Source organism: Anas acuta, chromosome W (assembly GCF_963932015.1).
Source record: "Anas acuta chromosome W, bAnaAcu1.1, whole genome shotgun sequence".
Taxonomy (NCBI): Eukaryota; Metazoa; Chordata; class Aves; order Anseriformes; family Anatidae; genus Anas; species Anas acuta.
This window is the reverse complement of record NC_089016.1, coordinates 26,786,199-26,809,837: the sequence shown is the minus strand read 5'-3', so window position 1 is coordinate 26,809,837 and position 23,639 is coordinate 26,786,199. Positions and strand designations below refer to the sequence as shown.

The 23,639-nt window shown below is 46.4% G+C and overlaps 1 protein-coding gene and 2 long non-coding RNA genes across 6 annotated transcripts in view; 1 reads left to right on the top strand and 2 right to left on the bottom strand.

Annotated features, from left to right (window-relative positions):
* Window positions 1-23,639, bottom strand: part of LOC137846743 (uncharacterized) — a 296,979-nt gene that overhangs the window by 107,408 nt on the left and 165,932 nt on the right. The window lies entirely within an intron of this gene.
* The window catches only part of LOC137846725 (protein FAM219A-like), a 111,651-nt gene that overhangs the window by 49,137 nt on the left and 38,875 nt on the right, over window positions 1-23,639 (top strand). Inside the window, exon 3 of one of the 4 annotated variants that reach the window (XM_068664842.1) lies at window positions 7,261-13,585. The exons of the other annotated variants lie outside the window; for them this stretch is intronic. Within the exon in view, the coding sequence (XP_068520943.1) occupies window positions 7,261-7,691 (431 nt within the window). The 3' untranslated portion in view covers window positions 7,692-13,585. Of the gene's footprint in view, window positions 1-7,260; window positions 13,586-23,639 lie in introns of those variants that run through there. 4 annotated transcript variants of the gene reach the window in all.
* The window catches only part of LOC137846734 (uncharacterized), a 114,993-nt gene that overhangs the window by 69,391 nt on the left and 21,963 nt on the right, over window positions 1-23,639 (bottom strand). The gene's annotated exons all lie outside the window — the stretch shown is intronic.

The following is a 23,639-nucleotide window of genomic DNA, read 5'->3' as shown; positions in this document are numbered from 1 at the left end:
TTGGCCCAGCATACCAATTTTTCTAAGTTGTTACGTGCGGCCGCAGATGCCACTCCAGGCACTGAAATTGCTAATGCCGCTCTAGCTGCAACCCCACACAATTCAACATTATCATTGCAATCCGATGCAAGCAATGCCCATTTATGTCTGGTGATCTCACGCAACTGTAGCAAGCTAGGAGCAAATACAATGAGGTTATCTAAGTAACATGGACATCTGATAGCATTTGCAGGGATACCATGCCAGGCCCCATCCCCACAAATCAGAAGCACATCAGGAGGTAAGGCCAAATCTGTACAATTGTTCCAAACACTGTAGTTGTTACCCCTTGTCTCCATGCTATAAACTCCTAAACCCTGCTTAGCAGTGTCATTGTAATCACAGGTGTTATTTGTGTTTTTGTACCGGTATGGCCCTTTCCCAGTTCCTGTAGCAGGATTCATCTGATAGCCACGGCTACGTTCACATTTGTAGCCACCTTTCAGGTTGATACAGATTTGACTACAGATACCAGGGTTTTGACATTCATCAATTCCACAGTTTCTCTTTTCTACAAAGTCAAACCCAGCTGGACAGTCACATTCATTTATGTTGCATTCCTTCAGGGGCTCATCACCCCAGTCCTTGCAGTCTCTCTGCTGGTTACACACTTTATTGGTATCTATGCATTCTCCACTTCTGCACTTGAATTTGCCAGGTCCTGAGCACTGAATAACATCATTACAGTTTGCTTCATCAGTGCCATCCAGACAGTCTCTCACACCACTGCACTGCCTTCTTCCGTGGACACAGTTCCCATCTACACATCTGAACTGGTCTGGCCTGCAGGTCTGAGAAGGGCAGTTAATTTCATCACTTCCATCCTTGCAATCAGGATCTCTGTTACAGTCTTTTTCACCATCACATTTCCAGGACACCAGGATACACTGGGTTGACTGAGGACCACAGCTGATTTCATTTACCTGGCATGTTCTCATATAACACAGATCAGCAATCTCATCAGACCCATTTTCACAGTCCGGATCCCCATCACATTGCCATCTGTTTGGCACACACTGACCACTGTTGCACACAAAGTCAGATTCAGCACACGTCTTCTTCACACAAGCACTCTCATCACTGCCATCTGAGCAGTCTTCATCACCATCACATTTCCAGAGTAAAGGAATACAGCGTCCATTACTACATAGGAACTGGGATTCTTCACATTTTGCTCTAGCACTGTCGGCAGCAGTGCACAGGCAGGTGAGGGCGAGCAGCAGGCAGAATGCCCCACAGCGCGGCAGTGCCTGCCGCCGCCCTGCACCTATGTCACTTATACTACTCCTATTACCCGTGCTAGTAGTGTCAGTGGCATCCTCCTGGTACCGTTTGTGTCTTTGTCGCCCCTTACTCTCCCCCTTTTCCTTTTGCCACTGACCATTCACCACAAATGGATAAGACACATGATTACTAATAATGAAAGAGAGTGTAACGTCTGCTATACGGCTGCAGGCAGTGCCAGCTGCAATCCTAGAAGCTGTTTGTGAACGAGCCTGCCGGTGGTCATTTGGCAGTGTAATCTGCGTCTCTGCACTCCTGCCCTGCAATAGAGCTAAATCGTCATTAATAGTCCGTAGAATGAGGCAACCCCACGGAATGTTATCCAGAAACATAGTTATAACACCGATCTGGGGACGAATAGTCTTTTTTGCATTGCAAGATAAACCTCTTATAAAAAGAATGCCAAAGAGGAGCAGCACAGCCGCCGCTGCCTCCATGGTTACGTCAGACAGGCTGCAGGGTCCTGATGTCCGCCCCTCTGCTCTGTGCCGACTCGCCACACGGTGAGAGTCGGCTGCCGTTGTCCGCTGATGCCTCTGGTCTCCTGTAGCAGCTCGATCTCGGATGTCCCGCATCACACCGTGATCACGTCAATTTCCCGCGGCCCTCCGCAATTCCACGTCCCGCCGCAACTCTATTTCCCGCGGCCCTCCGCAATTCCACGTCCCGCCGCAACTCCGTTTCCCGCGGCCCTCCGCAATTCCACGTCCCGCCGCAACTCCGTTTCCCGCGGCCCTCCGCAAGTCCACGTCCCGCCGCGAAACCCCGTGTCCCACCGTTTTCCGCGTCTCTCAGCGGGAGTACCGCGTCTCACCGTAAGGCCTGTGTACTGTGTGTCCGGGCCGGTGTCCGGTCTGCTCAAGCGCCGGTCGGATGGGCGCTCCGAAGTCCCGAATGCGCGGCGAGATCGCGGCGCCGCTGGTCCCGGCGCCGCCGGTCCCGGCGCCGCTGGTCTCCTGGTCTACCTGCGTTCGGATGTGCCGGCGCCGCTGGTGTCCCGCTGCGCTGGTGTGCCGCTGCGCTGCGATGTTTGCCCCGGCGCCGCTGCGATGTCCGTGCTCGGCTGCGATGTCTGCTCCGGTGCGATGTCTGTTCAGGTCCTGTTCAGGTCTCCCGCTGCGATGTCCTGTGCAGGCCCTGTTCAGGTCTCAGCCTGTTCGGGCGCCATATGTTGCAGGAAGCACGGCCGAAAGCACGACAGACACCAGTAGAGTCAAGATCATGCTCCATTTTATTGCCCGAATAGCCTAACTTTTATAGAGAACTTAACAGGGGTGGACAGTGTTTCACACAAGATTATTGGTCAAGAGCACTCAGACAAACAACTGCAAGAAAACAACCCCCTTGTGATTAGCAGTCACATAGACCTTGTCCTTGAAGCCAGCTACTGGTAACAATATTTTTCTGAGTTCCTCAATTGGGCGATGTGGGAACACTGTCATGGGAACTTCTCATAGTTGCCCTGGTAGCTTGGTTTGCTCAGCTACAGCAAGCCATGGGATTTTTGCTGTTTCAAGAAATCCCTCAACAGCCAAGAAGGCCAACAGCATCCTGGCTTGTATAAGAAGCAGTGTGGCCAGCAGGGCTAGGGAGGTGATCGTCCCCCTGTACTCGGCTCTGGTGAGGCCACACCTGGAGTACTGTGTTCAGTTTTGGGCCCCTCGCTACAAGAAGGACATGGAGGTGCTTGAGCGGGTCCAGAGAAGGGCGATGAAGCTGGTGAGGGGCCTGGAGAACAAGTCCTATGAGGAGCGTCTGAGGGAGCTGGGCTTGTTCAGCCTGGAGAAGAGGAGGCTCAGGGGTGACCTTATCGCTCTTTATAAGTACATTAAAGGAGTCTGTAGTGAGGTGAGGGTTGGTCTATTCTCCCACGTGCCTGGTGACAGGACAGGGGAGAACGGGCTAAAGTTGCGCCAGGGGTGTTTTAGGTTGGATATTAGGAAGAACTTCTTTACTGATATGGTTGTGAGGCATTGGAACAGGCTGCCCAGGGAAGTGGTGTAGTCACCATCCCTGGAAGTCTTTAAAAGACGTTTAGATGTAGAGCTTAGTGATATGATTTAGTGGAGGACTTGTTAGTGTTAGGTCAGAGGTTGGACTCGATGATCTTGAGGTCTCTTCCAACCTAGACAATTCTGTGATTCTGTGATATTTGTGTCCTGGCAATAGCAGGGTCCTTGTTAGGTGAGGGTACCCTGGTGATCTTGGAAATGGACCTGAGCTGAACATTAATGGAGGAACATTCAAGGAGCCCTTCTGCCCTGAACCTGGGGACAGTCTGTCTTGTCTCCACTTACATCAGCCAGTGTTGTACCAAGCTGTGCACAGCAGAGCCCCAGCATGCCAGGCACAGTACAGCAGTGCAGCTAAGCACCACCCATGTGCCCAGTCTATTATAGTGTCAGTGAGGAAGATGTACCAAATGATGGACAAGAGGTAGGATTGGAGCAACAGCAGCAAACTAAACGTTTTTTTTTTGCTCAGTTAGCAACCGTTGGACTTCATCTTGTCCATCAGTTTCAGCTCAGAGTGCTGGGGAGAAGAGCTTCCCCAAAGTGGGGGAATCAACATGTTTCTTTCACAGTGCTTCATGGAAAGGAAGAGGGCTGGTTGAAGCAGGTCACGGAGCACGTTGCTCTGTGGGCCTATGGTAGGCACACACAAAGGAGGCTGTTGCCTAGGTTAGCAGACCAATGGAAGTGATTCTACAGCATCTCCAGCTGTTCTCAGGATCCAAGCTTGGGGTCAGAGATCCCTCCCACCTCTTACAACAACACCTTTATGGAGAACTTTTAGAAACAGAAATGAGGCTGCAGTGCAGACAGTGGGGCCAGTTGTGCAACGAGGCTTCTGGATCTTGCAAGCCCTGGCTGGGACTGAGAGGGAACTTCGCCTGTACCCTGACAGCCGCTTCACCCCTGGAAGTAATGAGGCAAGTGGCCTCTTCAGGAAGGACCACAGCCTGTACCAGTTGCAGTCTTTCTGCTCTGCTGCATGCAGAAACCCCTCTGGCACCTCTCCTCCTTTTCTCTCAAACCTCAAGCTTTTGGCACAGCTCTTTTTTTGTTCTACTTGGCAGCTATTCTCTATAAAGCAGGTCTCACTGAAGGAAAATAAAGCTGTTTTTATAGATGCCACATACTTACCAAGATAAGATTTTATTTAAAAAGTTGTAAAGTCACAGCAGTAATTGGACAGTCTGATCCCATTTCGCCAGTTGTTAAACATAGCTATCATTTAAAGAGCTTTAATTACTGACAGAATCATTGCAGAAAAGCTTGTGCTGAGGGTAGGCATTTATTGCACCATTCATGGAAACGAGGCATCACAGTTGGGTACTGTGCAAAACAGTCATAGTCCCCTTTGTGAAACCTCTTCCAGAAGGAGAAACAGAATTTGTTCATCAGATTTTAAAACATGTGTATTCCTCAAACCGTTTTTCTAAATTAACCTGTAGAAAAAGCATGTCCCACAGACAATGTGTTCCTTTCTCCAGGCCTGAATAAGGGGAGAGGAAGGATAGCAAACACATTCTTGCCAGGTAGATCCAGCTTGCTGGATTCATTTGCTTAGAGTCATCTCCAATTTCTCCTTTATAATCCCTGTGATCTGCTCCTCCCTGCCTCCAACCTTGGCCAGTAATAGTGCTGGACTCCTGTTCTCTCCCTTCTGCTTTGCAAACTGCTCCTCTCCCAGGCTTCGTCCTGCTTTCTCTCTCAGTGAAACAGTTTATCCTCATGTTTCATGACTGCACACCTCAGCCACTGCCTCTCCCCAGCTCCTGCCTTCCACTCCGTGTCCCTCTTGCCTGTGGACTCTGCCCAAATCTTTTTCTTTCATCTCTGTCCTCTGCTCTGGTACATAACTCTGTGCCCTTTTCTTCCCTCAGTTCTTACCCTGAGAAGAGCTTGAATTGATCCAGCCTAAGCCTCTGGGGATGGGGAACTATTTCAATTCCATCTTTAAAGTAACACTTTTTTATACCACAATAAAATAAATCTACAGGGTGTTAAGGCAATTCTATCGTAAACCCAAAGTCATCATGTTAAGTTTACTGTAACTGTTTTTTTCTACCTTTTGCTCTACACGCAAGACAATCCCTTCTTTTTCCAATCAACCTACACACATACCCACATTTTTGCTCCCTGCTATGAAATGGTACAATGTCCTGGTTGGGTCACCATTAGACTTTCGCACTGGCCATATGGGACTATTGAAAGGTGAATGAGTCTTGCTGATCACTCCTTGGCTCTCCAATTGACAAATTAGCTTATGGATGGGAATCAGGGAGTCTCGGTTGGTGCAATATTGCCGCCGGTGCACAGTTGTGGTAGCGATTGGCACTTGCTGTTCTTCGACCCTCAGCAACCCCACAACAGAGGGGTCCTCTGAGAGACCAGGCAAGGTAGATAATTGTTTAATGCCCTCTGTCTCTAAGGCAGCTATACCAAAAGCCCACCGGAACCCTTTTGGGTCCTTGCAATATTCTCTTCTAAGATAGTCTATGCCAAGGATACATGGAGCATCCGGGCCAGTCACAATGCGGTGCTTTTCCCACTCATTCCCAGTCAGACTCACTTCAGCCTCCAATACAGTCAACTGCTGGGATCCCCCTGTCACTCCACAAATATAGATGGGCTCTGGTCCTTTATAGCTTGATGGCATTACAGTACATTGTGCACCGGTGTCTACTAAAGCCTCATACTTCTGTGCGTGTGACGTGCCAGGCCATCGAATCCACACAGTCCAATAAACTCGATTGTCCCTTTCCTCCCCCTGGCTGGAGGCAGGGCCCCCCTAACCCTGGTCAGAATCTTCTTCGTTTCTGTGTTTGAAGGACTGTCTGCTGGAAGTTGGAGCAGCAAACTTTTCAGAGAATCCTTTTTTCCTGATTGTTTTCTTTTGCAACTCACGTACCCGTGCCTCTAGGGTTGCGGTAGATTTTCCATCCCATTTTCTCATGTCCTCTCCATGGTCTCGTAAGTAAAACCACAGGGTGGCACGGGGTGAGTACCCACCATATCGTCTTCCTTGTGCGGATGAACGCCTACCCCTGATAGCTGAGACACTGCTCTGTACAGGTGCGGAGGAGAATAATCTCTCTTCAAGTTGGTGAAACTTTTCAGAAAGTGTTTTCTCCCAGGTGTTCTCTTTCGGTCGTTGGACACTGGTTGGTTCAGGTGGGGAGGAAGATAGATTCTCTTCAAGTTGGTGAACCTTTTCAGAAAGTTTCTCCACAGCTGAGACGCAGGCCTGTAAGGAAGAGGAGAGACTTTCTTCGTACTGCCGGAGTTGTTTAGCCACTTCATCCACTGTGGGTTCCTCATCCTCTTTCCAGGCCATTATTGCCAATGAGCTGGCATATGATGATGGTGCACTCCGTACAAACTTCCGCCACATGGGTCGTGTACACTTGACTTCATCTGGATCTTTGGATGTTTGTCTGAGGTCTGGATCCTCATAAATCACTTCCCGTACGGCTAATTCCCTCAGGTACTGGATTCCCTTCTCCATAGTGGTCCACTTGCCTGGTAAACATAAAAGTTCTTCCTTGAAGGGATACCTTTCCCTCACATCTGAGAGGAGACGCCTCCAGAGGCTGGTGGATTGTGCTCCATCTGCAATTGCTTTGTCAATGCCGGCGTCTCGAGCAAGGGATCCCAGCCACTTGGCTTCCCTGCCGTCTAATTCCACACAATTGGCTCCAGAGTCCCAGCACCGGAGCAGCCAGGTGACATGCTGCTCATCTATGCACATCTCGTAGGTCAGGCTGTTATAGGTTTTGGATAGTTACTGTTGATTTTTCGGCATCCTCATCTTCCTCCTCCTGAATCCCTGATGGCCCAGCATTGTCTTCTCTATACCTAGATTTGGCAGAAGACTCTCTGCGTTCTAAACGACCTGAATCTCTATACCATTTTTTCCCCTTCTCTACAGGGGCAACTTGCACTGCTACAGCTCGTTTCTCTGACCCAGCTACAGGGTCTGCCACAGGGGTTGGAATACCCTCTGCAGGGGCAAATTGCACTGCTACAGCTTGTTTCTCTGACCCAGCCACTGGAGCTGGAGTGGCTGCAGGAGCTGGAACTGGAACAGCTGCAGGAGCTGGAACTGGAGCGGCTGCTGGAACTGGAGCTGGAGCGGCTGGAGGAACTGGAGCGGCTGGAGGAACTGGAGCGGCTGCAGGAACTGGAGCGGCTGCAGGAACTGGAGCGGCTGCAGGAATTGGAGCGGCTGCAGGAACTGTAGCTGGAGCGGCTGCAGAGTCCATCATAGGGGTCGGAGTGGCCATTGGGCCTGTCACAGGACTTGGAGCGCCCGCAGGGTCTGTCACTAGGTTGATAGTAGCATCAATTGCAGCTCGATAGGCATAAGCCAGACCCCCAGCACACTACAGTGATTTGTGTCTCTTTGGAACTGCCAGAGTCATGACACCCTTTTTTCAAGCATTCCACCAGTTTTCTGGGATTTTGCAGTTGTTCAGGGGTGAATTTCCAAAGCATTGGAGGTGCCCACTGCTCTAGATGCCTGCCCATATCCTCCCATACTCCCTGCCACTCACAACTATCCTGCCTCCGGACAGATCTATGAATGAGATTCCTAAGTAGTTGTTTAACTTTAAGCAAAACCTGAAGCGCATTCAGGAGACATAATAACAAGACCATGCTGGTCTGAGTATCCCAAGGATATTCAGTATCTCGGAGAACTATTGTAACAAGCTCGGAGGATAAGGGGGTGGTGAAGGAGAAAGGGAGAGTGAACAAGTAGGAAAAAATATCTCCCCCTTTCCCCTCCACAGATTGACTCCCTGATGAAAAAAGGCAATAGGTGTAATTGTTAATAGTTTCCGAGATACGGTTTCCAAAGTATAGAGTCGATGACAGTGCTGAGTACAAATACCAAGTTAGAGTCATGACCAGAAATGTCATCATCTCATAAGCCACTGTTACAACACACAGTACCATAATGATCTTAAACCAGGGCCCAGAGAGGATAAACAACATGACAGAGAGCACATACGGAAAATAATGTGCTATAATACTCAATTTGGAAAACAGGCGCAGCAGAGTTGAGATTAAAGCAATCAGCATTATGACAAGCGACTATTAAGCAGGTCTAATCCTTACACCAATTTTAGTTTAACACACTCTGGTCAGATCTGCCGTTATCTCAACCTTTCGAGCCCCACGTTGGGCGCCAAAAAGACTGTCGTGGTTTAACCCGACCGGCAGCTAAACACCACGCAGCCGTTCGCTCACCCTCCCCCTGTCACATTAAGGGGTGTATCTGATTAACTGTTATGGACCCGGTCGGATTCAGGGTACTGAACCAGTCGGATACACCAATAACACGTTAACCATTTGGGGTCCGGTCGGATATTCACCAATAAGGCATTAACTGTCTGGGGTCCGGTCACAATCACAGATTTCACCAATAACGCATTAATCGTCTGGGGTCTGGTCGGATAATCACCAATAACGTGTTAACCATCTGGGGTCTGGTTGGATTCAGAACACTGAACTATCACGCTCACGGATTCACCAATAACGTATAACCACCCTTACCCTAGTTGCACTTAATGAGAGCTATAACAATGCAATCAAGTGTGATTTATTACAGCAACAGATAACCAGGTTCTTTGGATTGCCGGCGACAGTGACTGTCTGCAAAAGCAAGCTAGCATGCATGAAATACACAGGTGTTACAGGTGTGCAGCCTAGAAATAAACGCGTTAAAAGGATCAAAGATTCTAGAAAGATTTATAACCAAGTGTTCAAATCTCACCAAAGGCGTCCCAATGGGGGGGGGAAGAGAGGCTCAGCCCGTCGACTGATCCCAGGAGTCAGGAGGTCCTAAGGATGTTGTATGTCCTCTGGATGGTATCTCCCCTGACGGTGGTATCTTCCCTGACATCCCCTCTCTCTTGGGCCAATTTATATTATTTTCTATCTTTTAGGTGGAGCTTGAGTGACTCTAGTCAAGCATATCTTAGTTATGATTGGTGAAAAGTTTTCCCGTCTCCGTTTAAAGTAATAGGCCCTGAGAAATTCAGAGCGCATGCTCAGTGAGGGGTGGTCGCACCTTGGAGGTGGGTAGCTTTTGGGATGGAGGTGTGTTTTGGTATTATAATGATATTATAATGAGCAAAATACACTAGGGTACAGCATTTGTCAAAACATGACAGGTCCTTGGCTCAGGGTGGCAAAAAGTGCAGCTTATTGATCTCGGTGTGCACAAGAACAATCGAGTCCCCACCTGGTCACAGAGCCTAGCCGTGGTGTCTCCACTCCACTCTACGCTCCGTACTGTTCCTTAGAGCTAGCACACCAAGTTTCCCCAGCGCGATAGCATCCAAGGTTGGAAGCCTAGAGAACGCTCAGGTAATGCAGCTATGCCCTACCCTGAAAGCCTCTTCAATGTTGTACATTTTCTTTAAGTTTTATTTTCCTAGTTGCTTCAGGCAATTACACCACACCCCCCTCCCTGTCTGGGATGGGGGAGAGAAACAGGAAAGTAAAGCCCGTGAGTTGAGATAAAGACAGTTTATTAAGACAGGAAAATAATAATAACAATAATAATAATAACAACAATAATGATAATAGTACTACTACTAATAATGTGTACAAACAAGTGATACACAATGCAAGTGCTCACCACCTGCTGACCAATGCCCAGCCTAACCCTGAGCAGTCCAGCCCTCCTCCCCCAGCTAGCCACCCCTATATATTGTTTAGCATGACGTCAGATGGTATGGAATACCCCTTTGGCCAGTTTGGGTCAGCTGTCCTGGGTCTGTCCCCTCCCAGCTCCTGCTGCACCCCCAGCCTGCCTGTTGGCAGGACAGAGCAAGAAGCTGAGACGTCCTTGTCTTGGTGTAAGCACTGCTCTGGAACAGTTAAAACATCTGGGTGTTATCAGCACTCTTCTCATCCTAAGCCAAAACATAGCATTCTACCAGCTACTAGGAAGAAAATTAACTCTGTTCTAACTGAAACCAAAACATAAAATCAAGTCAGCAGGTGTTGATGTCTTTTGGAGGAACAGTGCACTCTCCCATCTAGCTCAGCAGGCTGAAGTTCAGGAGCTTAAAAGTGCTTTCTGCCATGAGTAAACCGTGAGCTGGCTATGAGAAGAGTTTGATCACAGCATTTGTTTCAGAGCTGCTAGCAGTTCCTTCACTGCAATGGAGCTCCCAGGAAACATCGTGCCAGAAAACAACCCCTCTCGGTCTGCCTCCACTACAGAGTCCAAAATAAAAGCAGGTTTTCAAAAAAAAAGACATATTTGCTTTGATTTATTTAAAATACTAGTTGTAAGACTAGCAATTTGGGAGAGGAGGTGAAGATTACAATGGAGCCAATTGTACTTTGTATAAGTTGATCTGACAAGCAGTATTTGACATATTAAATGACACAGTGTTAAAAATAGATCCTGAGCAAGGCTAGCATATTTAATATTTAAAGTGATGCTGTCAGGCATGGGTAGTTTGAGTCCAGAACAGAGGCCGCTCTTTAAAATTAGGATTTTCAGGTTTTGTTTAAAATTTTTAAAGAAGAAAAAACAGGTATCTTGGGCTTAAAGTCTTCAATAAACCCTAGCACTTTATTTTTGTACATTCACTGAAAGAATATGTACTTGCTCATTCCGAAAGTATTCACAAATCTGGGTCTAATTTGCAAGGTGTTTCTGGCTAGAAAAAAATGGGAGGCTCCAGACACAAAACATCTTTGTCTTGTTTAGCTAATAGAGACTTTCAGTCAGAACATGGAAGATTCAAGTTCTTTTTCTGCCTGAATGCTTTAACTACCAGGCTGAAATGTGGCTTTACTCAGCTTCTGATCTTTGGGGCAGGACGACGTAAAGCAATTGCAAAATGTAGAAACAAAACCTTGACATAGATATTTCAGTGCAGGCAGATGCTATGTTCTTAATGCCTCATATAACTGACTCACTTCTACCTGTGTGCAGAAGAGCTAAGGTACAGGATAGTCCTTGGATTTGGATTTATAAAGTGTTTTGCTACCCTTCATTGAAAGGGGTTGATCAGCCACACAAGGAGGTGATCTCCTGTCCTTTGCTGATAATTATGTTCTTCTTTGTGCCTGTGTCCTGGTTTCAGTTAGAACAGAGTTAATTTTCTTCCTAGTAGCTGGTAGAATGCTATGTTTTGGCTTAGGATGAGAAGAGTGCTGATAACACCCAGATGTTTTAATTGTTGCAGAGCAGTGCTTATACTAAGACAAGGACGTCTCAGCTTCTTGCTCTGTCCTGCCAACGGGCAGGCTGGGGGTGCAGTAAGAGCTGGGAGGGGACAGACCCAGGACAGGTGACCCAAACTAGCCAAAGGGGTATTCCATACCATCTGACGTCATGCTAAACAATATATAGGGGTGGCTAGCCGGGGGAAGGGGGGCCGGACTGCTCGGGGTTAGGCTGGGCATCGGTCAGCGAGTGGTGAGCAATTGCATTGTGCATCACTTGTTTGTACATATTATTATTAGTAGTACTATTATCATCATTGTTATTATTATTATTATTGTTATTATTATTGTTATTATTATTTTCCTGTCTTATTAAACTGTCTTTATCTCAACTCATGGGCTTCACTTTCCATTTCTCTCCCCCGTCCCAGAGAGGGAGGGGGGAGGGTGAGCGAACGGCTGCGTGGTGTTTAGCTGCTGGCCGGGTTAAACCACAACAGTCTTTTTGGCACCCAACGTGGGGCCCGAAAGGTTGATATAACGGCAGATCTGACCAGAGTGTGTTAAACTAAAATTGGTATAAGTATTAGACTTGCTTAATAGTTACTTGTCATAATGCTGATTGCTTTAATCTCAAGTCTGCAACAAAACTGTCATAGCAATGCAGGAGTTTCCACCTTACTAGAAAGTGGCATTATGGACACATTATGGCTGTACCCTCTGCCTCAGGGTAGGGCAGAGAAAGAGGAAAGGGCAGGAATAAAGGGGGAAAAACTGTCTGCATTTACTTGGTTATGACCATCAGATGGAGGATGACAGGATAATCTGGAGAGTTGTAAAAGGAGTGGAAAGACATTGTAAGAAACTTCCTTTGTGGCAGTGAGGAGTGATACCAACATGGCCAAGTTGGCAATCAATTGACTGCAGCATCTGATGGGTACTTCGTTCCCAGCCTGTTTCTTTTCACACCTTAATCGCAATTAAGGAAAACCTTTTTCACCACAAGAAGAGTCAAGCACAGAAAACCTTTTCCCAGGGAGAATGTGTCACCTCCATCCTTGGAGGTTTTCAGAACCTGACTGAATAAAGCTCTGAGAAGCCCAGTCTGATCCAGTTGGTGATCCTGTTTTGAGCAAGGCACTGGGCTAGAAACCTCCTGAGGTGCCTTCCAACCTTCCTATGATCCCATTCCTGGTTTGACCTCCAGTTATTTTTTTCAGATGTCATATCCTTTCTAAGTCCTATCTTGTTATTCTATTGGGATCCCAACACAAACCCAGCAGGATTTGCAGAGGTTGACTTAGATAACTTGAGTGCACTGGCACAGAGCAGTCCTCATTCATAAACATGAGGTCCACTGATAAACAAGAGAAACCCAATTGCTGCTTCATTTTCACTCTGTTACAAATGTTTTTATTTCTATTTGTTATTGCTCTATTCTTTCTCTTTAATCCAGCAAACCTCCCCAATTGTACAGTGATTACATTTCAGAATATATTAAAATTATTTTTCTCCTTTGCTTTTACCTCTGACTGACTCCAGTGCACAGACAGGGTAATTTGTTCTTTTACAGATGTGTCTCCTGACTGGCATTTTATCCATGTTTCTCAATGTCAAGTAATCTTCTAATACCAGCAAGCAGCCTGATTTCTTGCACTCACTGTGTCCTAGCAGAACAAGGGCATTCACAAAGGGTAGCAATGGAATATTACAAAGCAGAAACAAATTCAAGATGGTTGTGCAAGTTTTCATGTGAGGTGCAGCACAGATGACAAACAAGCACCTGCTAATGCAGCTGTACAACAGCTCCACTTCTTAGACCAGTTTGGGCTATTCTTAGCATTGCTGATGTCTCCAGCAGCCATTGGGAAAGGCAGTTCAGTCTCAACTTGGCAGAAGGATTTTTTTCCACTGTAATTTGAGTTTTAAAGAGGACTTTGCAAGAAAAGATCATGACCCAGAGCCCCATCACATGTAGATCCCTACGTGTTGTTTGCCACAAATGATTAAGAGAAAGAAAAGAAAAAAAAAAAAAAGTGGATGAATACTCCCATTCTGTGTTCTTTTGATTCAAAGATCGAAGCCGAAATTCCTTTAAGTGGTATATTCTTTATTGCAGCGCTGGATGCACGGGGGATCTCTCCACCTATCGTGCATACCCAAAGCAGAAAGCAGTCTTGAATTTATACAATCAATCTATCAATATTCTACAAGCACCTATACATATGCATTACCTATCCCCGCCTTCCCTCGCTTCTCATGCTAATTAGCCTTTTGGCACCTTGCGCCTGCGTAGAGCCTCCCAAGAATTGTGGGCAGGGGTCTTTGGGACGTGGGCAGGGGTCTTTGGGAGGAAGACCCCGAGTCTTCCTCACAGTGTACTTTTCACCTTTGGTCAGGAATCTGCTGAATTGGCACGTTTCTTAATTGCGAGAGCTGGTTGTTGCCAATTCTTCCGTTTGTTGTATCTTTATAATGAATTCCAATGTCCAATTTTGAGATTTATAGTCCTTACATTTGTTTCTCTGTCCGTCTGCCGCTTCCTTATCATGAGTTCCAGTGTCTTGTTTCGAGATATACAGTCCATGTCTGGGGATTGTCCTTGCCTCCCCAATGCCTCTCCAATACCTCCTTAATCAATCCCCCCTTTTCTTTTCCCATGCAAATTCTTTTGCATCAGATACTTTCATTATTTACAGTAACACAACAAAGCAGGCATCTAAACAACATGCACACAAATATTCCTAACACTACTAATGTGATTAGAGCAATGAACACTTGTTTCAACCATTGGAAATTGGGCAACCAGGAGGTTAACTTATTCCATATTTCACTAAAACTCCATGAAAGATCATCTTTACTGATCTCATGTAGGACCCTTGTCTGCTTCCATATTTCTTCCAGGTCGGTAGAGATCCTTCCACTCTGATCTACATACATACAACAACTTGTATTTATTACTGTACAGACTCCCCCTTGAGCGGCCAGTAACAAGTCTAGGGCCATCTGATTTTGTAATACTACCTGTGATAAACTAGATATCTCTTCTTGTTGAGCCTTTATAGCATCCAGAGTTTTGTTTTCTAACTTCTCTATAATTGCAGAAGTATTAACTATCGCCTTTTCCAATTCACTCACTCCTAACCATGGGATAAACCATCGAACAAAACTATGAAAAGCGGTGTGTCTCTCTATCAATGGATTGTTAATTTTTCGTCTAATTCTCCAGATATGATTTCTCAAGTAACCTCGAGGCACTACATCATGTACTGTCATATTGGGGACTACTGCTCCAAGAGTGCAAGTTCCCTTCCAATTCTCGGGCAAGACCTTACGGGCTGTATCATTGCATAGCCAATACCACCCTTTTCCTTCTGGAACCGGCCAGCTGGTTGAATTTGCCCAACTGCTAGTTGTACTAATATCAATTGTTTGATTACAAGATGTCTGATTTCCCACATAAGTAGTACCCGTATTTATACAATCCTGTTTTCCCATACCCTTAGGCGGGTTACACCTTTGTACACATACATAGTAAGATTCCAATGGCACGAAGCTACTAACTTCTAGTTCCAAAACTTCTTCATATTTTTGACCACAAGATGTGTTTTCCCACAAATTAGTCCAAGGTAAGTTTGCAGGCAAGGGAATCCTGATTAACGATACACCCTTATTCCCATGCTGTGGCAGATGGGTGCATACCCAACAGTTTGTCTTATTAATTACTTGAGAAATTGTTTGTATCAGGGACAGGTGTAAGTTCTCATCCCAAACTGCCCATCCCAAATCTGACAACCACACCCCCACAATCATTAGGATCTGGAAAAATGCAATTTTGCTGGTCCAATTGGGGTCGTGGTCCATATCGTCGCCGGGGCCTTCTTCACCCTTGAATCGTGGATCCAAGCTGCTTGCTCCTTAATCTTAATGGCGGTGTGTGTTGTCAGTAATACCTGGTATGGTCCCGTCCACTTTCTTTCCGTTTCTCCTCTAGGGGTTGTCCTGAAAAAGTCTTTATATATATAATCCCTGAGCTTAAAAGGGTGGATTGGTTGATCCAACCGTCTAGCCCAGGTCCTGAGAACAAATTTATGTACTTTATTTAATTATTTCTGAAGTTCAGTTATATATGCATATAAATATTCTAATCCTAACTGCGTTCAATCCTCTCCACTAAATAGAAATGGATACGGCCTTCCATATAAGATTTCAAAGGGACTCAAATTCCCTTTTATTCTAGGTTTAACTCAAATTCTAAGTAATGCTAAAGGGAGGGATTGAGGTCATGACAAATTAGATTCTTGTCCGATTTTAGCTATTTGTTATTTAATTAAATGTTTCATTTTTTCTACCTGTCCACTTGCCTGCGGTCTATAAAGAGTATGCAGTTGTCTTTAGAATATCTTTAGAATCTTACTTATCTGTTGTACCACTTGCACACAAAAACGTGAAACTCTATCAGAAGACATTGCTACTAGAATCCCAAAGCATGGTATTATTTCATTTAACAAGACTTTAACCACTTCTTCTTGCTTTGTTTGTTCGACAGGGAAAGGCTTCAGGCCTTCCTGAAATCATGTCAGTCAGAACCAGTAAATAACGATACCCCCCTTTTCTAGGGAGTTCTGAAAAATCAATGTGCCACAGTTGCCCCGAATAATTCCCTTTATCAATGACACCAAATGTCACCCTATTTCCTGTATTGGGATTATGACGCATACAGGTGTCACATTGTTGGGTTACCTGCCTTATTGTGGTATACAGATTTCTTGCTACCAAGACTCGATTTAATAGTTTATACAGGGCATCGGCTCCCCAGTGGGTTTTGTTGTGTTCCCCCAAAACCATAGGCCACACCAAATTAGAGGGCATAACAACCCTGTTGTCCTTCAAATGAGCCCACCCATCAACATTCAGCTTCCCTTTTAGATCCTCGATCAACTTTAAATCTTCTTTTGAATATTTAGGAGCCTGTCCTTTCTCTAATGTCTGAATTTTACCGTCTGGTATTAAAGCAAGCACTTCCACTTGACCTCTTTCCGCCGCCCTTCTTGCCTCTTTATCAGCCAATCTGTTCCCAATCTCGAAGTCGGTGGATCCTCTTTGATGCCCTCGGCAATGCATAATAGCCACTTTTTCTGGTTGTTTTACAGCCTCTAACAATTTTAAAATTTCTTCAGCATGTTTTATCTGTTTTCCCTGAGCAGTCAGTAATCCACGTTCTTTCCAAATTGCTCCATGAGCATGTACCACGCCGAATGCATATTTAGAATCTGTCCAAATATTTACCCTTTTTCCAGCTGCCAGTTCCAATGCTCTCGTGAGAGCAACTATCTCCGCCTTTTGAGCTGATGTTCCAGGGGGTAAAGGCTTAGACTCAATTACCTGCTGAGTAGTTGTTATAGCATATCCAGCTTTACGTTGTCCTTGTGTAACAAAACTGCTCCCATCCGTGAACCAAGTTTCTTCTGCATCTTCCATGGGCTCCTCCTTAAGGTCTGGTCGGCTGGAATACACAGTCTCCATAGTTTCTAAACAATCGTGAATCACAGGTTCCGCCAGAGCATCACTAAGAAAAGAGGCTGGATTCACAATATTAGTTATCACAATTTCCACATCGTCCTGTTCTACCAATATTGCTTGATATTTCAAAAATCTCTGAGGAGATAACCAATGAGCCCCCTTTTGTTCTAAAACTGCTGACACAGTGTGTGAGACAAACACTGTTATCTTCTGCCCCATTGTAAATTTCCGGGCTTCTTGTATATTCATAATTACGGCTGCCACTGCTCGCAGGCAGCCTGGCCATCCTTTACTTACTTCATCCAATTGTTTGGAGAAATAAGCCACTGCCCTTTTGTAAGGTCCCAACTTTTGTGCTAGTACCCCTAAGGCCATACCCTGTCTTTCATAGGAGTATAACCAAAAGGGTTTAGACAAATCTGGTAAACCAAGAGCTGGGGCTCGCATCAACTCCATCTTAAGCTTCTTAAAGGCTGCTTGGGCTTCTCCTGTCCATATTAGTCTTATGCAGTTATCTTTAATTAAATCATACAAAGGCCTTACAATTAATCCATAATTGTTGATCCATAATCTGCACCAACCTGTCTGTGGTGGTTTTACCGTACTGGGCAGCTAAACCCCACAACCGCTCTCTCACTCCCCCTCCTTTAGATGAGGAGGGGGAGAAGTAAAGCGAAGAACAACTCACGGGTTGAGATAAGGATAATTTAATTAAAGGGAAATAATTATAATAGTTAAATAAAGACTACCATGAACTAACAATTTAACTAAGGGGAAAATAAAAAGGGAAAGGGGAAAGGGAGGGGAAAAAAAGGAAAATAAAAAGAAGGGAGGAAAACAAACAAACAAAATAAATGAAGGCTATATGGAAGTGCAGAGGAAAGAAATTACTCTCTACTTCCCACAAATGAGCGATGATTGACCACGTCCTTGAAGCAAGGCCTCAACGCACGCAGCCGGTGTTCGAGAGGAGGACCGACGTCTTCCAAACGAGAGCCCACCCCTCCCCTCTTCTTCCTGTTTCCACCTTTTATTGCTGAGTGTGACATCACATGGTATGGAATATCCCTTTGATTGGTTTAGGCCAGCTGCCCTAGTGATGTTTCTCTCCTCACCTTTTGCCCACCCCCTAGGAGGGTTAGAGAAAGGCCTAATACTGTGCCACTGCTGCTCAGCAGCAGACACAACACTGGTGTGATAACACTGCTGTTCCAGCTACAAGTACAGAGTACGGCACTGTATGGGCTGCTGCTGGGAAAGTTAACATTCCAGCCAGACCCAATACAACCTCCACCCCTTATTCCATAACATTTGTGTCACACTCAGATCCCCATACTTTAGCATACAAGCATCCTCATCATTATTCCTTGTCCTTTAACAGGACAAGGATTTAATAGGACAAGATTAATAGGCAGGTGTATCTTCTCATTCCATAGGTCTTTCTTGGAAAACGTTCATAAGAACTGTTGATGATTAGGTCTTCATCTGCCAAAGTGGCCACTCAAGGCAGGTGGAGTTGGATGTCTGGACGCGAGCACCAGCTTAGCTCAAGTTCTTGTTGCACTGCCCGGCTCCTTGCAACGTTGACCTGTCGTTGATCCTACAGCATCTTCCTACAACATATAACTTAGATTACAGATTAGTTTTCTCTCAATGTCAAATCTCCTTGAGGCACACACTTGATATCCCCATTCCTTTGCATGACCCACCAGGTATACCCTGGTCCTTGGGCGAAGACAATCCCACGAGTGGGTTTGCCTTTTCCCGAGGCAGGAGCAACCCACACTGCCTTCCCCATCCACCTTCCTACATGCACTACGGGAACTTTAGCTCCTTTCACAGTGTGTAGGGGTTTTGTTTCGGCAGGACCAGCACGGCTGTCAGACCCCCTATTGTTAACTAGCCAAGTGGCTTCTGGTAGATTTGTGTCCCATTGTTTCCATGTCCCAGCACCTAATGCTCGTAACATAGTCTTTAACAGTCCATTGTACCTCTCAACCTTCCCAGAGGCTTGTGGGTGATAAGGGATGTGGTATACCCACTCAATACCATGCCTCTTTGCCCAGGAGGTAACAAGATTGTTTCGGAAATGAGTCCCATTGTCAGACTCAATTCTCTCTGGTGTACCATGACGCCACAATACTTGTCTTTCCAGGCCCAAGATAGTATTTCGGGCCGTGGCATGGTTTACAGGGTATGTTTCCAACCACCCAGTAGTTGCTTCTACCATGGTAAGTATGTACCGTTTGCCTTGGCGGGTTTTTGGAAGTGGTCCAATATAGTCAATTTGCCAGGCCTCACCATATTGAAACCCTAGCCATCTCCCCCTGTTCCAGGGAGATTTTACCTTCGTGGCTTTCTTGATTGCAGCACAGGTCTCACACTCATGGGTAACCTGTGTGATGGCTTCAATGGTCAAGTCCACCCCTCGATCACGAGCCCATCTGTAAGTGGCATCCCTCCCCAGATGTCCTGATGTTTCATGGGCCCATCGAGCTACAAACAGCTCACCCTTACGTTCCCAGTCTAGGTCCACCTGAGCCACTTCAATTTTCGAAGCTCGATCCACTTCTTCGTTGTTCTGATGTTCTACAGTAGCGCGACTCTTGGGCATGTGGGCATCTACATGACGTACTTTAACATCCAGGTTTCCTACCCGGGCAGCAATATCTTGCCACAGGGTAGCAGCCCAGATAGGTTTACCTCTGCGCTGCCAGTTGCTCTCTTTCCATTGCTGCAGCCACCCCCACAGAGCATTTGCCACCATCCATGAGTCAGTATAAAGATACAATACTGGCCAATTTTCTCTTTCGGCGATATCTAGGGCTAGTTGTATGGCTTTTACTTCTGCATACTGACTCGACTCACCTTCCCCTTCCATGGCCTCCGCAACTCGTCGTATGGGATTCCACACAGCAGCTTTCCATTTCCGATGACTCCCTATCACACGGCAGGATCCGTCAGTAAACAACGCATACTGCTTTCTGTCCTCTGGCAACTCATTGTATGGTGGTGCCTCTTCAGCACGGGTTACCTCTTCTGTTGGTACTCCGAAATCTCTACCTTCCGGCCAGTCCATAATCTCTTCCAGGATTCCTGGGCGATTGGGTTTTCCCATTCGAGCCCGCTGTGTAATTAGTGCTATCCACTTACTCCATGTAGCATCAGTTGCATGGTGTGTAGTGGGAATTTTCTCTTTGAACATCCAATGTAACACAGGTAACCGTGGTGCCAAGAGGAGCTGTGCCTCTGTACCCACAACTTCTGAAGCAGCTCGAACACCCTCATATGCTGTGAGTATTTCTTTTTCAGTTGGGGTGTAATTGGCTTCTGATCCTCGATAGCCCCGACTCCAGAAGCCCAGAGGTCGGCCTCGAGTTTCTTCTGGGGTTTTCTGCCAAAGGCTCCAGGTGAGGCCATGCTCCCCAGCTGCAGTGTACAGTATATTTTGCACAGCTGGTCCAGTACGGACAGGCCCAAGGGCTACTGCACGAGCTATTTCTTGTTTGATTTGTTCAAATGCCTGTTGTTGCTCAGGGCCCCACTCGAAATAGTTTCTCTTTCGAGTCACTCGATATAGAGGATTCACAAGCTGACTATAGCCTGGCACATGCATTCTCCAGAATCCCACGAGGCCTAGGAAAGCTTGCGTTTCTTTTTTGCTAGTTGGCGGAGACATTGCTGTTATTTTATTGATCACATCCATTGGAATATGGCGACGTCCATCCTGCCATTTTACCCCCAAGAACTGGATTTCCTGTGCAGGCCCCTTGACCTTGCTCTGTTTAATGGCAAAACCAGCTTTCAGGAGAATTTGGATTATTTTCTTCCCTTTCTCGAAAACTTCTTCTGCTGTGTTGCCCCACACGAGGATGTCGTCAATGTACTGAAGGTGCTCAGGGGCTCCCCCTTGCTCCAGTGCAGACTGGATCAGTCCATGGCAAATGGTAGGGCTGTGTTTCCACCCCTGGGGCAGCCGATTCCAGGTGTATTGGATGCCCCTCCAAGTGAAAGCAAACTGCGGCCTGCATGCTGCTGCCAAAGGGATGGAGAAAAATGCATTAGCAATATCAATTGTGGCATACCACTTGGCTGCCTTTGACTCTAGTTCGTACTGAAGTTCCAGCATGTCCGGCACTGCAGCACTCAGTGGTGGCGTGACTTCATTCAGGCCGCGGTAGTCCACTGTTAGCCTCCACTCGCCATTAGACTTTCGTACTGGCCATATAGGACTATTAAAGGGTGAGCGAGTCTTGCTGATTACTCCCTGACTCTCCAGTCGGTGAATCAACTCATGGATGGGAATCAGGGAGTCTCGGTTGGTGCGATATTGCCGTCGGTGCACCGTTGTAGTAGCAATTGGTACCTGTTGTTCTTCAACCTTCAGCAATCCTACAACAGAAGGGTCTTCTGAAAGGCCAGGCAAGGTAGACAGCTGCCTAATCTTTTCTGTGCTCAAAGCAGCTATGCCAAAAGCCCACCGGTATCCTTTTGGATCCTTGAAGTACCCTCTCTTGAGATAGTCTATGCCAAGGATACATGGAGCCTCTGGGCCAGTCACAATGGGATGCTTTTGCCACTCATTCCCAGTTAGACTCACTTCAGCTTCCAGTACAGATAGTTGTTGGGATCCCCCTGTCACTCCGGAGATACAGGTGAGTTCTGTCCCTTGGTAGCCTGATGGCATTATGGTACATTGTGCGCCAGTGTCCACTAAAGCTTTGTATTCTTGTGGTTCTGATGTTCCAGGCCATCGGATCCACACAGTCCAATAAATCCGGTTATCCCTCTCCTCTACCTGGCCAGAGGCAGGGCCCCTCTAGTCCTGGCTGGAGCGTCTGCCACTTAATTCTTGCAAATGAGAGGTAGAGGTCTCTTCATCAGGGTCAAGAATAACATCAGCTCTTCTACTGCCTCTGGGGTACTGCCCCATGGAAACTGGAGCAGCATTTCTCTTAGGAACCCCTCTTCTTGCTGCTGTATTTCCTTTCAGTTCACGTACCCGAGCAGCTAGGGTTGAAGTAGGTACACCATCCCATTTCCTCATATCTTCCCCATGGTCACGCAGAAAAAACCACAAGGTGCCACGTGGTGTACGTCTTGGGTACTCTCTCTCTTGAGCGCGCGAATGCTGATTCTTAGTGGCTGAAGTATCACTCTGTCCAAATGAGGGGGAATATACTCGTTCCACGAGCTTGTCAAGTCCTTTAGACAGTTTCTCCACAGCTGAGACACTGGACTGTAGCGGAGCAGAGAGATTGTCTTCATATTTTTGAAGCTGGCAGGACATATCATACAATGTTGGTCCCATCCCCTCATCCCAGTTAATTGATGCCAGGGTACTGGCATGTGCTGGTGGTGCACTCCGCACAAATCTACGCCACATGGATGTTGTGCACTGGACTTCATCGGGGTCTTGAGGTGTCTGGGCATTGTCCAAATCACTATAAATCATCTCCCGCACAGCTAATTCCCGCAGATGCTGGAGACCTTTATCTATAGTGGTCCACTTGCCTATTTGATATACAATATCTTCCTTATGGGGATATCTTTCTCTCACAGCCGCCAGGAGTCGTCTCCAGAGGCTGAGGGCCTGTGCTCCTCTCCCGATTACTTTGTCGATTACCCTTTCTCTAGAGAGGGATCCCAGCTGCTTGGCTTCATTGCCTTCTAATTGTAGGCTATTGGCCCCAGCATCCCAGCATCGAAGCAGCCAAGTGAGGATGTGTTCACCTGGGCGTCGACCATAATCCTTTCGTATTTCTCGCATCTCACTCAGGGATAAGGATCGAGTGATTTCTGATTCCTTTATGATTTCTGTCTCGTCTTCCTGCTGTTTTTGTGATGGCCCTGCTTTAGAGGTGCCTGCCATTTCCCCTTCTTCCTCCTCCTTAGGAGAGCCTTCTTCCCTTACTAAACGAGCTGACTTCCGTTTCCATTTTTTTTGACTTGACTATGGGGGCGACTGATACCATAGTTGGTTGGTCTTTTGGGTCAGCCACATCGTGTGTTACTTGGTCATCATATTCAGAGACTTCCTCCCTCTCTTCAAGTTGCTGGATGATGTTAAACAGTGTTTGATAGGAATAAGCCAGGACCCAGCACAATGCTGCAAGCTGTCGTTCTCCGGCATTATCAGGGTCAGGACATACAACTCTCAAACATTCTACTAATTTTTTAGGATTTAGCACTTGCTCAGGGGTGAAGTTCAAAACTATTGGAGGAGACACTCGTGACAGGTATCTGCTAACATCATCCCACACACCTAGCCACTCACCACAAGACTGTTTCGGGACAGATTCCCAAGTAAGTTTTCTAAACAATCGACTAATCTTAGAGAGAAAATGAAACTGGTTGTTCAGAATTAGAAATAGCAATACATGGGTTACAGATGGATCTTCAAAATACTCCCAAACGGTTGTAATTAGCCCACTGTGAAAGGAGGGAAAGGTACCATTCTTAATATTATTAATAAACTGGTGTCCAGATGAGAAAAGGAAGGCAGTGTAGTTCTGAATATTCTCTGAAAGATAGTTTCCATGGGACCCAAATGATAACAGTGCAGAGCCTGAATTCCAGATTAAAACCAAG